The sequence below is a fragment of the Delphinus delphis genome, chromosome 1 (genome assembly GCF_949987515.2).
Source record: "Delphinus delphis chromosome 1, mDelDel1.2, whole genome shotgun sequence".
Lineage (NCBI taxonomy): Eukaryota > Metazoa > Chordata > Mammalia > Artiodactyla > Delphinidae > Delphinus > Delphinus delphis.
Window position 1 is genome coordinate 20,061,859 of NC_082683.1, and position 14,979 is coordinate 20,076,837.

General features: G+C 47.0%; 1 protein-coding gene across 2 annotated transcripts in view; it reads right to left on the reverse strand.

Moving 5' to 3' along the window:
* Nucleotides 1-3,253: 3,253 nt before the first annotated feature.
* Nucleotides 3,254-14,979, reverse strand: part of PAFAH2 (platelet activating factor acetylhydrolase 2) — a 30,119-nt gene continuing 18,393 nt past the window's right edge. Inside the window, exons 9-11 of one of the 2 annotated variants that reach the window (XM_060016821.1) lie at nt 13,731-13,901; nt 11,071-11,225; nt 3,254-3,718 (exon numbers count right to left, since the gene is read on the reverse strand). In XM_060016821.1, coding sequence (XP_059872804.1) covers nt 3,624-3,718; nt 11,071-11,225; nt 13,731-13,901 — 421 coding nt within the window. In that variant the 3' untranslated portion in view covers nt 3,254-3,623. Of the gene's footprint in view, nt 3,719-5,930; nt 6,031-11,070; nt 11,226-13,730; nt 13,902-14,979 lie in introns of those variants that run through there. The other variant, XM_060016827.1, reaches the window with a different exon arrangement.

Here is a 14,979-nt window from a genome sequence, read left to right on the forward strand (position 1 = left end):
AGGGATGAGGAATTTCATCCCGTCCTGTATTTACTTACCATCCTTCCTAACTGACACACCACTCTGTGCACAGAAACTTCACAATATACCTATACCATTAGGATGCCTCCACAGGTACGGTCCTATAACAGGATGGGGAACAAGAAGATGCAAAAGAAACCCAAGACATCTTCTTTGCTTTCGGAAAGGATTCACTAGAATGCAATTTATCAGCACATGTCAATTAATATGCAGATTACCTTGCTTATTTAAAAGGCCATTTAACTGGTGCCCTTTGATTCCCTGGAAGCTAACAAAAAACTGGACAAAAGACCAAAGGCCTGTGATACCCCCTCTGAGCAGTCAAAGGAAGGATTACAAAGTCTAAGCACTAAAGGCAGTGCATTCTAGTTGCAGGAACGTCCCTAAAGCCCTCTCTCAGTGACTATTTAGTTTTACTTGAGACAGTTGTAAATAACATGGCTGATCAGAAGTATAAATTTGAAGTGAACAGGGAGAGCTGCTGGGGGGTGGCACAGTCAAGGCAGTGAAGAGTAATGGCTGGCAGGCTGACCACAAGGGAGACAACACAAACTATGAAAAGCAATGAGAAGAACTAAGAGGCCAGCAGCTGGGAGCCACGCAGCGTAGGTGCAAACAGCTCTCCATATCTTCACAGATCACAGGGCGCCACTGCGCTGGCATGAGACCTGGTCACAGGTGTTTTTGTTCTCTGGGGATGGTATGGAATGTTAGGTACGGCCAGATGATTAGCTCTGGCCAATGAAATGTGAATGGAAATAATGAGGGTCACTTCTGGGCAGGAGCTTTAAGGGCTAAGTGGGTGCTTCACCATGTTCTCTTCCCGTTCCACCATGACCAATGGCAACATTTCCAGATAATGGCAGCTCTGCCAGCCTGGTTCCCCAAGTGAGGATAAAAATGATGCAGAGGATGGGCTTCCCTGGTGGCGCGGTGGCTGAGAGTCCGCCTGCCTTTGCGGGGGACGCGGGTTCGTGCCCCAATCCAGGAGGATCCCACATGCCGCGGAGTGGCTGGGCCCGTGGGCCGTGGCCGCTGGGCCTGCGCGTCTGGAGCCTGTGCTCCGCAGCGGGTGAGGCCACAGCAGTGAGAGGCCCGCGTACCGCAAAAAAAAAAAAAAAAAATGATGCAGAGGAGAGTCTCGAGCTGACCCACAGAGGACAAGAAGCACAGGCAAGAAATAAACTTTTATTGCTTTTGGGGATTGTTTGTTACTACTGTATAATTGAATCTATCCTGATTGAAACAGTCTAAAAAGTTAAATGAGGTCAGATCACATTAAGAAGTGTGTGCATTATCTTTTTGGTAAATTACCCTTCAATATTATAGTCAATATAATATTGTGTGACTTAAAGGATAATTTTCAGTGAGGAAAATTCACCTACTCCAATGACATCAGATAAATGAGTCATTACCAGAACATGAACTGAATAGAGGAGATGGATCCAGTTTCCGAACAACTTCTTTCTCTAGGAAGGGTCCAGGTCTTCACAAAATATACCTGCATTATTTATGGGTCTAAGGTAGAAGTTGGGTCTCATGCTCTAATGCTGTCAGAACTGACTTCTCAGCGTCTGCAGAACCAGCCCCAGGCACAAGGGATGGCTTCTACTGGTTCTGTGATTGCTGAGGGGCTCTTGTCCCTGTCTAGGGGTTAAAAGGCCCTCCAATATATCTGTATGTGCTCTCATAGATGGAAATCCATAAGGTGTTCTTGAGTAAAAACAGCGAGGCAACAACTTGAGAATGTACAGCCTTATGAAGTATACATGGAACATTTACAAAATTGACCTCACACTGAGGCAACAAGCAAGTCTCAGGATGAAAACCACGTGGGTCATTTTCTCTGACCAAAAGCAGTTAAGCTAGAAAACAACAGCCATAGGGTAACTAGGAAGATCTCACATGTTTGGAAAGTAGGAATCATACTTTTAAATAATCCATGGGTTATACATCTTTTCACTTAATCCTCCTAACTATTCAGAATGCAGATCCTCATTTTAGAAATGCAGGAACTGAGACTAAAAAGAGAACATAATTTGCTCAAATTTACCCAGCTAGCAGTGGTGAAGCCTGGACTCAAAACCACGCCATAGAACTCTAGAGCCAGGGCTTTAACGATATTCTCCTTATGCTATGTCTCACTGGAACCCACAGATCCTCCCCAGGTAGGTCCACAGCCTCAATGGATCTGGTGTTTCACCTCTGAGAAAGAATAGCTGTTGAGAGACGGGAGACAGTCCCAGCTTGCTTTGGTGACACTGACCTTGGCCCTGTTGCATAGAGACACATTTCCTCTTGCTCTTGCTTCCTATGGGGTGCCCTACTTGGGCCAAGGTGAGAGGTCTAGAGTAGTGGAGAGGGGTGTTTCAGGTTGATGTTCCCAGACAGCTTTGAACTAGATCACTAGGAAGACTTCCTTTCCTTTCGAAGTTTTTTTCCGCATGGGTACAAGTGGTAAGCAATCAAAGAAAGACAGAAGGAAAAGTTACTTCCAGATGGCTCCCCATCTTGCTGCAATGCAGTTTAAATACAGAAAATATTCTAGGCAAACATATCATTAGGCAAACATGAGTATTAATATCATTCATATTAAAAATGGAACAGAATGGAAACTCAACCTATATCTTGACTTAAATTTGAGACTAAGGCCTCAGAGCCAGAAGACAACTACAGCACCCTGATTCTGAGCAAGTTGGAGGCTCACGATATCTGAGGTAAGAGGCAAGACCAAAGTGTTCCTAAGACTTCTCTCTAGGGAAGGCTTCCTGAATTCGAACCGACCAAACTCCCTCACTTTTGTGGTGAAGGCCCGATCAAATGGCTACTTAACAACGTTATTCTCCCTTCTCCACCCCAACCTACGTCTGTTGTTTCCTGTCAAGCTACATTTTCAGCAAAACTCTAAGACATTCAGAGCTTCTGAGGTACCCGTTGTCCCTCAGCCTCTCTCCTTATGCTATCAGGACAATGCTGTCTGCCCCTTCCACGGGCTCACAAGTATAACTTCATCCTGACTAAATGCCTGAGACTATGTTTCATGCAGTGAGAAGGCTTGAAAATAAACAGAAAATCTGATGGTGGTCCATATCCTAGAAAGCTACCTAAAGTGTTTAGAACTCACCAAGCAACACTGGGGAGGGAGAAGGGGGAGGGGGAGGAAGAAATAGCAGCAGGTTGGGCTAGAGGTCCAGACAGTGGGAATTTTCCCTCCATCCTTTGGCTCCATTTCTTCCACTGCAGAAGCCACACTGGCCCAAGATGAGGGAGTCAGCTGGCTGGGTTAACAGCGTTCACAGTGCTCAGCCTGGGGCTTGGGTCCTCCCTTGCCCCGTCCCACTGCTTGTTCCCCACACCATCAGGGCTCAGTCCCCAGAAAGTCAGTTTGCCAATCAGTGAGTGACCCAAGTCCCAACATGAGTTTACGATCAACAAGTCCAAGATCCAAGTACCCGGTTATCCAATCAGCAGTGTGATTACATCCTCTCAATCTGTGCAGAAGGGTCATGATGACCACCTCCTGGTAGGAGGACACGGGTGTCCCTGGGCAGGCCCCCAATGGGAACTCAGCTCAGTGACCTTTCACAAATGACCCGTTGTGCCTACAGGCTGGACAGATGCTGTGGGGCCCCTGGGGTTAGTGATGGTCCAATGCCTTCAATGAGGTTGTTCCATTGGTCATAGTCCTCGTTCAGGTCTGAATGAGAAAAAAATCCAGGTTAGGTAAACGGTTGTAAGGTTAGATCAAAGAGTAGCTAGCATGGGTTTAGTGGGTCATACTAGAGAGAGGAGCACCTGGGATACTAAAAGGACTGGTTACGGTGGCTGTGATGGTGGAAGAAATAATGACAACTACTATTCATACAGGTGCTTCATAAATGACTTGCTTAACCCATAACAACTCAGTAACGATAATAATAACAGAAGGTAGCATTTATTGAAGGATAACTCATTCCAGGAACTTTGCTAAACATGCATTGTTTCATTTAATTTTCATAATATCCCTATGTGTTAAGTACCATATTGGCCCTATTTCACAGTTGAGGAAACTGAGCCTCGGTGAAGCTACCTGATTTGTCCAAAGCCATTACAGATGGTGAGTGGTAGAGACAGAATTCAAACCCCGGTCAGAAAGGGTGAGAAAGTGGAAAGCCCACTTCCAAGCCCATGGATATTGCTGAGCAAGAACAGATCCTTCACACGCCAACCAGTGAATGTGGAAGCGGGGCCATGTCAGTGAAGGGCATAGGACAGCAACATCATGAAGCAGCATAACACCGGGTACAATTCAAGAGAGGGCCCTGGGACCACGGGCAGATGGATCTAATGACTTGGCGAGAACAGTCAGAAAGGGTCCAAGGCCGCAGGCTGAGGGAGTAGGACACAGCTGAGCAGGCAAATGGTGTTTTTGTTCAAAACAAACAAAAAACCTGGAACAGAAGGCAGCGACCACTCTCCTTCAGCTTCAGATCCCCAGGGCCCTGCCAAGAACCTGGCATGGAACAGGTCCTCGGCAAACAGAGCGACATATTCATTAATACAAAAATTACCGAGCACACCGCTGTGTGCCACGGTTTGTTCTTGGTGCCAAAAATACAGCCACAGACAAATAGAAACGCTCATCCTCTCAGAGCTCACAGTCTAGGAGGCAGAGATAACAACAAACAAAACAACCTACACAGGATATGAAAAGGTGAGCTGCGCTGTGGCAAAAATGAGAGCCAGACAGAAGCAGTGCTGGTGGCTGGGAGATGGGGGTGACAGGAGGAAGGGACAGTACAATGGTTTTTTGGGTTGTTTTTTGTGTTTTTTAATAAATTTATTTATTTATTTATTTTTGGCTGTGTTGGGTCTTCATTGCTGCGCGTGGGCTTTCTCTAGTTGCGGCGAGCGGGGGCTACTCTTCATTGTGGTGCGTGGGCTTCTCATTGAAGTGGCTTCTCTTGTTGCAGAGCATGGGCTCTAGGTGTGTGGGCTTCAGTAGTTGCGGCACGCGGGCTCAGTAGTTGTGGCACACGGGTTTGGTTGCTCCGCGGCATGTGGGATCTTCCCGGACCAGGGCTCAAACCCGTGTCCCTTTCATTGGCAGGCAGATTCGTAACCACTGTGCCACCAGGGAAGTCCCAGTACAATATTTTAAAGAGGGATGTCAACATGAGTCTCACTAGGAAGGTGAGCTTTGAGCAAAATGTGGAGGTGGGAGTGAGCCATGAGACTACACGGGAAGAACATTTGAGGCAGCAGGAACAGCAGTGCAAAGGTGTGAAGCGGGAGTGTGCCTGGGGTGTGGAGGCTTGTGCAGCGACAGTGAAGTAGGCCCGGAGAGCAGCCGCAGGAGGGACGCTGGGTGTTGGCTTTGTCTCTCAGAGAAATGGGAGCCACTGGAGGATCCTGAACAGCGGAGTGACAAGATCTGGCTTCCTTTCTGAAATGATCACTCTGGCTGCTTCATTGAGAAAGGACTGTGTAGGGTGGCGGTAGGGAGATCAGTTAGGAAACTCTTAGAGTGATTTAAGTGAGAGAAGAGTTGGACAGGATGGTAATTGGGGTGGTGACCAGTGATTACTTTCTTTTTTTAAAATAAATTTATTTATTCATTTTTGGCTGCATTGGGTCTTCATTGCTGCGCGTGGGCTTTCTCTAGCTGTGGCGAGTGGGGGCTACTCTTCATTGTGGTGCGCGGGCTTCTCATTGCGGTGGCTTCTCTTGTTGCGGAGCACAGGCTCTAGGCACGCAGGCTTCAGTAGTTGTGGCACGTGGGCTCAGTAGTTGTGGCTCGTGGGTGCTAGAGCACAGGCTCAGTAGTTGTGGCTCACAGGCTCTAGATCACAGGCTCAGTAGTTGCGGCGTGCAGGCTTAGTTGCTCTGCGGCATGTGGGATCTTCCCGGACCGGGGCTCAAACCCGTGTCCCCTGCATTGACAGGCAGATTCTTAACCACTGCGCCACCAGGGAAGTCCCAAGTGATTACTTTCCGTTTGTATTTTGAAGGTAGAGCCAATAGGATTCTCTGAGGGATTAGATGGGAGGTGTAAGAGAAAAGAATGGGGACTTTGGTTTGAGTAACTAGAAGGATGGAGTTACTATTAACTGAGGAGGGAAAGACTGCAGTTGAAAGCTGTTCTTGTGTGTGCTGTCCCTAAGAAGTCGAGATGTTGAGTAGTGGGTTATATAAATCTGATGTTCATGGGCGAGATCAAACTGGAGACATAAACTGGAGAGTTGTCAGCACAGACATGGCATTTAAAGCCATGAGACTAGATGACATGAGGAGATACAGAGAAGCGGTCCAAGCCCTGAGTCCTAGAAGCAGCAAAGCAGATGGAGGAGGAGCAGACACTGAGAGGGGAGGAAATCACAGGGGGACGTCTTGGAAGTAAAGACAGGGCTTCACAGAGGAGGGCGTCACCAACTCTGTCAGCAGCTGCTGAGGTTCCAGTGAGGTGAGGAATGAGAAGTGACCACTGGATTTAGTGCTGTGAAGGTCACCGGTGACCTTGACAAAGGCAGTTTTCATGGAGGACTGGGAATGCAAAAGGCTGACTGGAGTAGGTTCAAGAGAGAATGGGGGGCTTCCCTGGTGGTGCAGTGGTTGGGAATCTGCCTGCTAATGCAGGGGACACAGGTTCGAGCCCTGGTCTGGGAAGATTCCACAGGCCGCAGAGCAATTAGGCCCATAAGCCACAACCCCTGAGCCTGCGCGTCTGGAGCCTGTGCTCCGCAACAAGAGAGGCTGCGACAGTGAGAGGCCCGCGCACCGCGATGAAGAGTGGCCCCCGCTTGCCACAACTACAGAAAGCCCTCGTGCAGAAACGAAGACCCAACACAGCAAAAATAAATTAATTAATTAATAAACTCCTACCCCAAACATCTTCTTAAAAAAAAAAGTCTCCAAGCCAAAATTTATTTAAAAAAAAGAGAACGGGAGGAGAAGAATCAGAGAAAGTGAAGACATTCTTGTGAGGAGTTTGCTTTCATGAGGAACAGGGAAACAGAGTGGTAACTGGGGGGCAAAGTGTGGGTCAAGACAGATTCTTTTCAAGAGAAATTTCAGCATGAAATAAACCAGCAGAGGCGAAAAATTGATGATCTAAGGTAAAGAGGAAAAAATTGCTGGCACAATCATCCTGAGCAGACCAAAGAGGGTGGCATCCACCGTGCAGGTGGAGGGGGTGGCCCAGTTAGACAACTTGAGTAGGAACCTCTAGGAACCAGACGGAAAGCTGAGTATGTGCAAGAAGAAGGTAGGTAGATGCAGCGTTGGGATTTGAGGAGGTACTGACTGCCTCCATTTTCTTAGTGAAGTGGGAGACAAAGTTAAGCAGCTGAGAGACGGGATGGGGGGAGAAGGTGTTAGAGCTTTGAAGAGAAAGAAGAAGGTGTGAAATGGTCTTCCAGGAGAGTGGGAGGGAGGATGAGTAGCTGGAGACAGGAGCTGCATGTAGTTCATATGAAAGAAACACCAATCTTCTTAACAGAAGGTAACACAATCCCTGTGTCAGCGGAACATGTGCTCTCAGAGGTATTTTTTAGAAGTGGTGAGAAGTTCACCTGAGCCACCTACAATCTATTTTAGTTTCCCACGTGACAATGTACTCTGGGAAATGGTCACCAAAAAGCTTTTCTCTCTTTGCAAAACTAATTACCCCAAGCTGAGAGCCTTTGCCTTTTTTCACTGTCTTATCTCTTAATCACTTGGATACTGCAAGAGCCTCCTAGCTGGGCTCTTTGCTGGGCAGCTCTCAACCTGCCCCATTTCACCCATCCTCCATGATGCACCCAGACTACAAACACAAGTCTAATCATGACAATCCCTTGCTTAGAACCCACCAAGGACACTCACAGCCCAATTCAAACTTAGGGGACTTCCCTGGTGGTGCAGTGGTTAAGAATCCGCCTGCCAATGTAGGGGACATGGGTTCGATCCCTGGTCCGGGAAGATCCCACATGCCATGGAGCAACTAAGCCTGTGCACCACAACTACTGAGCCTGCACTCTAGAGCCCGCGAGCCACAACTATTGAAGCCCGTGCACCTAGAGCCCGTGCTCCACAACAAGAAAAGCCACTGCAATGAGAAGCACGTGCACCGCAACGAAGAGTAGCTCCCCCTCGTCACAACTAGAGGAAGCCCGCACGCAACAACCAAGACCCAATGCAGCCAAAAATAAATAAAAAATAAATTAAATAAATTTTTTAAAAATTCAAACTTATTTCAGCAAATACATGGGCTTCTAGATCTGGTTTCTGCCCACTTCCCTACCTTTATCTTCCAACAATTCACTGTCCTGAACTCCAGATACACTAAACACAGCTTCTCAAAACTGACCAAGCCCACACCAGTCTTTGTGCCTCTGTCTAGAAGACCCTTGGCCCCTCCCTGCCTAGTGAGCGTTACTCATCTCTAACATTAAAGACAAGCATCGTTTTGTCTAGGGAGCCTCCTTTCCTAGCTGTCCTTTCCCTTCCGTCTGAGTTAGGGCCTGTCCTCTGTGTCTCCCGAAGACTCAGTGCATCCCTGGGTCAGCAGAGCCACTGCCAGAACAGTGCAGCAATGAAGCACCTGGGCTTTCGAATCAGACAGCCTAGGGGGCTTTCGGGTTTTGCCACTTACTCAGCAGATAACCTTGGATGAATTACTTAAATTTTCTAAGCTTTAGTATCCTCGTCTGTAGAATGGAGTTAATAATAAAAGCACCCATCAGGAAGGGCCATCTGCAGGATTATACATGCTAACGTAACCAAAGTACTTAGCAGAAGGCCTGGCATAAAGCACGTCCTCAACAATCTTCCTACAATCTAAGACTCTCCTAATCTTCTGTTGGTCTCCAATAGTGAGTACCTTAGCTCGATGGACATTGCTACTCAAGGGAGAGCAATCATGCCATGGTGGGCTCCCCTGTCATCTTTAGCTCTTCCCTAATGATATGATGCCTAAGAGGAAACAGGGAAAGTGGGCTGAGCACCGTGTAATCAGGCCCCGTTAAAGTCTTGAGACATGGATCCATTCCTCTCCTACCAAGTGCTAAGAATGATGCTCTAGGGCTTCCCTGGTGGCGCAGTGGTTGCGAGTCCGCCTGCCGGTGCAGGGGACACGGGTTCGTGCCCCGGTCCGGGAAGATCCCACATGCTGCGGAGCGGCTGGGCCCGTGAGCCATGGCCGCTGAGCCTGCACGTCCGGAGCCTGTGCTCCGCAACGGGAGAGACCACAACAGTGAGAGGCCCACGTACCGCAAAAAAAAAAAAAAAAAAGATTGATGCTCTAAGGTCTCTATTAACCCTAAAGGCTCTAAACCCATGCTGGCACAATGGCTCATGATGAGCAAGATGAAATGAACAGGCATAAATATTAAAATGTAAATTTAGATTCAAAAAGTCAATATATTCGAAATAGGACAGATACATTTTAAAAGCAAAGTCAATCCAAATCAGATTTGTTGGCACTTGGTGGAAAGGTTAATACACTCAGGCCATCCAACGAGAAGTCTAGGGTCCAGAGCTCAGAGGTGACAGTCCTGCTGTACCAGGCACTGGCCACACCACATCTGGCATGTCGTGTTCAAGTCAGGGCAGCACATGTTAAAAGGCACACCAACAAACAGCACATCCAAAGGGGGAAATAAATGGCCCCATGGGAAACTGCACAGGGAACAGGTAGAGGTATCAGGCACATTTAGCTTAATGAACAGAAAACTCAGAGAGGACACCATAGGTGACTTCAAATATCTAAAGAGCTGCCATGTACAGGGGTCTGAGGCTTCTCGGGGTAGCTCTTGAGGGCATACCCAGGGCAAGTGGGGAGGAGTTACAAAGACTCAGATCTTGGTCTTAGGTTAGAGTTAGGTCAAACCTAACTTCCCTTCTGAAGGAAGCTGCCTTACCGCCCAGCACCTGCTGAGGGATCAGCCTTGCACAGATAATGGTAGCCTACTCCATTCTGACTGGATCAGAAAGGGACCTCTGATCAAGAGAGCTCTGGGCCCGTGTTGGGCAGTGGCCTACAATGTGTTTTGGCCCGTAAAGATGAGCTGGTACCACCCAGTTGTTTCTCTTGGCAATCTGGTCTAAGAAATCCCAGAAGTATGGCGGTGAACAGAGGGAGCGGAAGACGAGAGGATACCACGAGGGGAGAGGACAAGCCACAAGGGGTTCAAGCCAACCGAAGTGATAAGGAAGCAGAAACAGTGAATATGCAGATGCTCTCAGCAAGAGTAAAAGTACAGAGCAGAAAAAGGAAAAATGCAGACCGGAGCAAAGAGAAACGAGATGTCAGGAGAGGAAGAGACAGAGAGACTGAGCCCAAGAGAGAGACAGAGAGGAGTCAGTCCTACAAGCTACCTCGGTTCCTGTTAACTTTTCCCTTCCCTGCCTGGCCAGGTGTACTCTCATAAACAAACTCTCCTTCCTTCTTGACGTAAATTAGTGGATCTCTAGTCCTTGTAACCAAAAAAAGCCTAACTAGAATATCAATTCTTAAAACTCCTGAAGTTTCCTGTGACGGAGAGGGCTGACCCTCAGAGCAGCGCACTCCCCATGCTGCGTGACCTCACAGCAGGGAAGAGATGAGAGAATGTCTTCTCTGGGTGGGAGGCTGGACCAAAGACCTCTACAGGTCTGGCCATTTGCTGGCCTGTACTTTATGACATTAGTCATCATCCTTCTATGCTTTTTCTTTTTTTAAATAGCACTTCCACAATTTAGCCCATCTTCTATCGTCATAACCTCCTCCATAACACAGATAAGGTGAGTGCTAATGAGTTAGAACAGAGGTAGTGGAGTAGAGAGAGGTGAATGTTCCATTTACAATGAGGAAACCAAGGCTCAGAAAAGTTAAATGACTAGGCCAAGGTCATTCAGGTGGTAGAGACAGAATCAGGATCTCCAAACTTTCAGCTATGTGTTCTTTCTAGAATTCTATGTAACTCTCTCCTTCATTCACATTTTGCCATAAATCTCACTGATCCAAGACATGTCAGTATAGACCACTGTGCAGGGAAATCTAAGAGACCCCCCCCCCACCAGCTGCCCCATGAGCCCCAGTTCTCTCCTTACCAAGGTGCTTCTGCAGGAAGGCCAACATGGCCTGCACCACCGTCTCCTGACATTTATAGGGGTCCAAGCTCCCATGGGTTTGAGTGGAGAAGAATTTAGCAATCCAGTTACCAGCCATAAAAGCAAAGTCAGTTTGACTCCAATGAACAGAACCACTAAAAGAAAAGAAAAACAAGTATCTGGTAGGGCTCTGGAGGCTAGGGCACATAAATATTTAAGCACCTACAATGTGCAAGGTGCTTTACATGCATTATCTCACTTAATTTTCACAACAATCTTGCAAGGGAAGTATTTTGCTCTTTGACAGACCAGAGGAGAGAAATGATCTGCCCAAGTTCACACAGCTAGTAAGGGATGGAGCTAGGATTTGAAAGGAGGTATACCTGGCTTCAAAGCTGCTTCAACTCCTAGACCATAAGGCCGGACTATGCAGGGAAAAGGCAGAGTCAGCTGGACAGCGGATGGGGCATTAAGGCGAGGTCTGCAGCACCTGCCATTCCCACGTTATTATAAACTGTCACCCCATGGTTTTTACCCAGTGACTTCTGAACATTCACAAAACTTATCAGCTCCATCTTTAGCTCAGAACTGTACACAAAGTAAACAGGAAAAAGAAATAACTTGCCTTTAAGTAATCAGAAAAGTTAGGGCAAGTGCTTGTAAAAGAGTGTTTCTGGATCAGAATTTAAGTCCTTTGACATCAAATGCACTTAATTTGAAGGTGAAATTCTCACTAGGTTCATTTCTAGCTAAATTACTCATAACTAAATTTACTAGTCAATTCAATGAGGGAAGGAAGATTTAAATGTTAAACTCTATTTGATGCCATGCAGAAAAACTGACTTTAAAAGGGATTATCTAAGGTACATGAGAAAGTATAAAGAAAAATATAATGGATACTTGCGTATCCAGCACTCAGTTTAAGAAATAATATATCGTCATGAGTTAAATCCAGGGACTTCCCTGGTGGCGCAGTGGTTAAGAATCCACCTGCCAATGCGGGGGACATGGGTTCGATCCCTGGTCTCGGAAGATCCCACATGCCACGGAGCAACTAAGCCCATGAGCCACAACTACTGACCCTGCGCTACAGAGCCTGTGAGCCATAACTACTGAGCCCACGTGCCACAACTACTGAAGTCCGCATGCCTAGAGCCTGTACTCCACAACAAGAGAAGCCACCGCAACGTGAAGCACGTGCACTGCAGCGAAGAATAGTCCCCACTCTCCACAACTAGAGAAAGCCTGTGTGCAGCAACAAAGACCCAATGCAGCCAAAAATAAATAAATAAAATAAATTTATTAAAATTAAAAAAACAGAGCTAAATCCGCAGTTTTTGTGTACCCCTTCCCAAATGCTCTCCCTCCTCTCCAGAGGTCACAGTTATCCTGGATCTGAATGGCTTAGGGAAACTGTCAAGCAGTCCTCTGCTGCCAAGAAATCAAAATGAAAGGAGAGGGGCTGGCCCCAAGGAAGACAGCCTGGGCCAAGATGGGCAAGGGAAGAAGCCATGGCCTACTGAGCAGACCCCTAGCGGTCCGGGCTTTGGATCTGGCATTTCAACCACCTGAATGAGTCCATAGGGCCATGACATGTAGTTACTTGTCATTTCGCTGAAATAGGACCTGGGATCCTTGAATCATGTGGGCTATTTGGCTCAAGTACAGGGCAGGACCAAGTCAGAGACTTGTCAGTGAGACTTTAGTCCTGCACCTGTAGCTCTAAGCCACTTCCTATGTAAAGTTCATTCTTTCTTTAAATAAATTTATTTATTTTATTTTATTTATTTTATTTTTGGCTGTGTTGGGTCTTCGTTGCTGCATGTGGGCTTTTCTCTGGTTGTGGCGAACAGGGGCTACTCTTTGTTGCAGTGTGCAGGCTTCTCACTGCGGTGGCTTCTTTTGTTGTGGAGCACGGGCTCTAGGCGTGTGGGCTTCAGTAGTTGTGGCACATGGGCTCAGTAGTTGTGGCCCACAGGCTCTAGGTGCAGGCTCAGTAGGTGTGGTGCACGGGCTTAGTCGCTCCGCGGCATGTGGGATCTTCCTGGACCAGGGCTTGAACCCGTGTCCCCTGCATTGGCAGGTGGATTCTTAACCACTGCACCACCAGCGAAGCCCTAAAGTTCATTTCTTAAAGTCACTCAAAATCTTCTCTCTGTGAAAAATGCCTCCTAAAATCAAACCATCTGACAGTGTTGATGATGGAAGTGAAGAGAATATGGTTTCTCTCAGGCAGAGAATAGATGGTTCATGGAAGATACCTGAATTTAGGTATTCATGAAGGTCTCTAAAAATCCATCCTGTGAGTGTCAAAGGTCTACTATATCCATACTCTTCAAAAGACTCAGTAAAATTCCCAAATGAGATTAGAGATTCCTGGAGTCCACCCAGACCCACAACTCTTCCTCTCTAACACATAATCCCATAACACCCTGTCATAAAGTCATATAAGCTAGTGAATAAATCACTGTAGGTAGAGCTAAGTGTTAAAGAAGGACAGATATGAAATTCCAAAGGAATTAAGATTTTGAAATTCAGGAGGTATTTATGTATTCTATCCATGGGTAGAACTTCTGGATAATTTAGAGGAAATTACGGGAGCCACAGCTGAGCAGAAAATGGAGAGGCCACTGGGGATCGTGATCTTGGAGTTTACTCACAGGACAGTTATGATCCTGGATTGATCATGCTGGGCACAAATCTTCTTCATCAGGTTGACACTCTCCATTGTCTGGAATTTCTCAGCATTGATGAAAAATATAGGGCCTCGGGCCGTGGGGTAAAAGTCACGTTCCAGAGGAAACATCCAAGCATCCAGAGCCACAGCACACCTGCAACAGGACCAGACACGTGGAACTGCACGTAGAAACTCAAGCAAGAACAATCAGGGTAGTTCTCCCTTCGGTGGGGTAAAAAGCTCAGAAAGCCAGGAAGGGGAACCAGGGCCCATACCCTTCAGTTAGGATTTTGGATAGAGATCACTTTTACCTGTCACCAAAAATCCTTCTAGATTTTTAAACTCTCTGAAAACAAGGATCAGACCTCCTCCTTCTCTTGGATCTACTCTCAGGCAGCTGACCTGAGTCACACAGAATGGCACTTCATTCATTTACTCACTCATTCATTCACCTCATCAAGTACCTACTATGCGCTTAGCCTTGGGCTGTGGATCTAGAGATAAATGACACAGTTGTTGCTCTCCTGGAGCTCCCAGAATAGCAGTGGAGATAGAACCACACAAGGTAGCAAAATACAATTTAGTGTCCTGATTGCACAAGCTGCTAAGTAAGCCCAGAGCATACGTGGCAGGAACGTCAGGGAAAGCCTCCTTGTTGCCACAACTCAAAGCCATGGCCAGTTTGTCCAGCAGAAATCTCTGTCACCAAGGGCAAAACTAAGGCCCTAAGATTAGCATCCTACTATCCCCCACCCCCAATGCTCCTCCAGTCTCCTCCATCTCAATAAAGGACAATCATCTTCCACTCAAATGATGGGCACACAGATGAAAAACCTTGATTCCTCTCTTTCCTTCACCTAAGTCCTGAAAATTCTAAAACCCATCCTGACTCCCTTCACTTCTCTCCATCCCACTACCTCCATCCTAAAGCAAATCCCTCATCTCTCACCTTGACTCTGAAATAGCCTCCTTCTACTTAGCCTCCTTGTTTCCAGTCTTATCCTGCTACAACCCACTCTCTTTAAATGTAAATAAGATTTTTCTATACTTAAAATCTTTCAGTGGTTTCCTGTCATACTCAGAATAAAATCTAACTTCCTTACTCTGGCCAGAAGGCCCCATGAGCGGGCCCCTGTTTATCTCCCTGATTACACCTTGAATCGCTTCCCCCTCGCTCACTATGGTCCTCCCACACTGAAACAGCAAGCTTCTTTCCACCTCAGGGCCTTTAG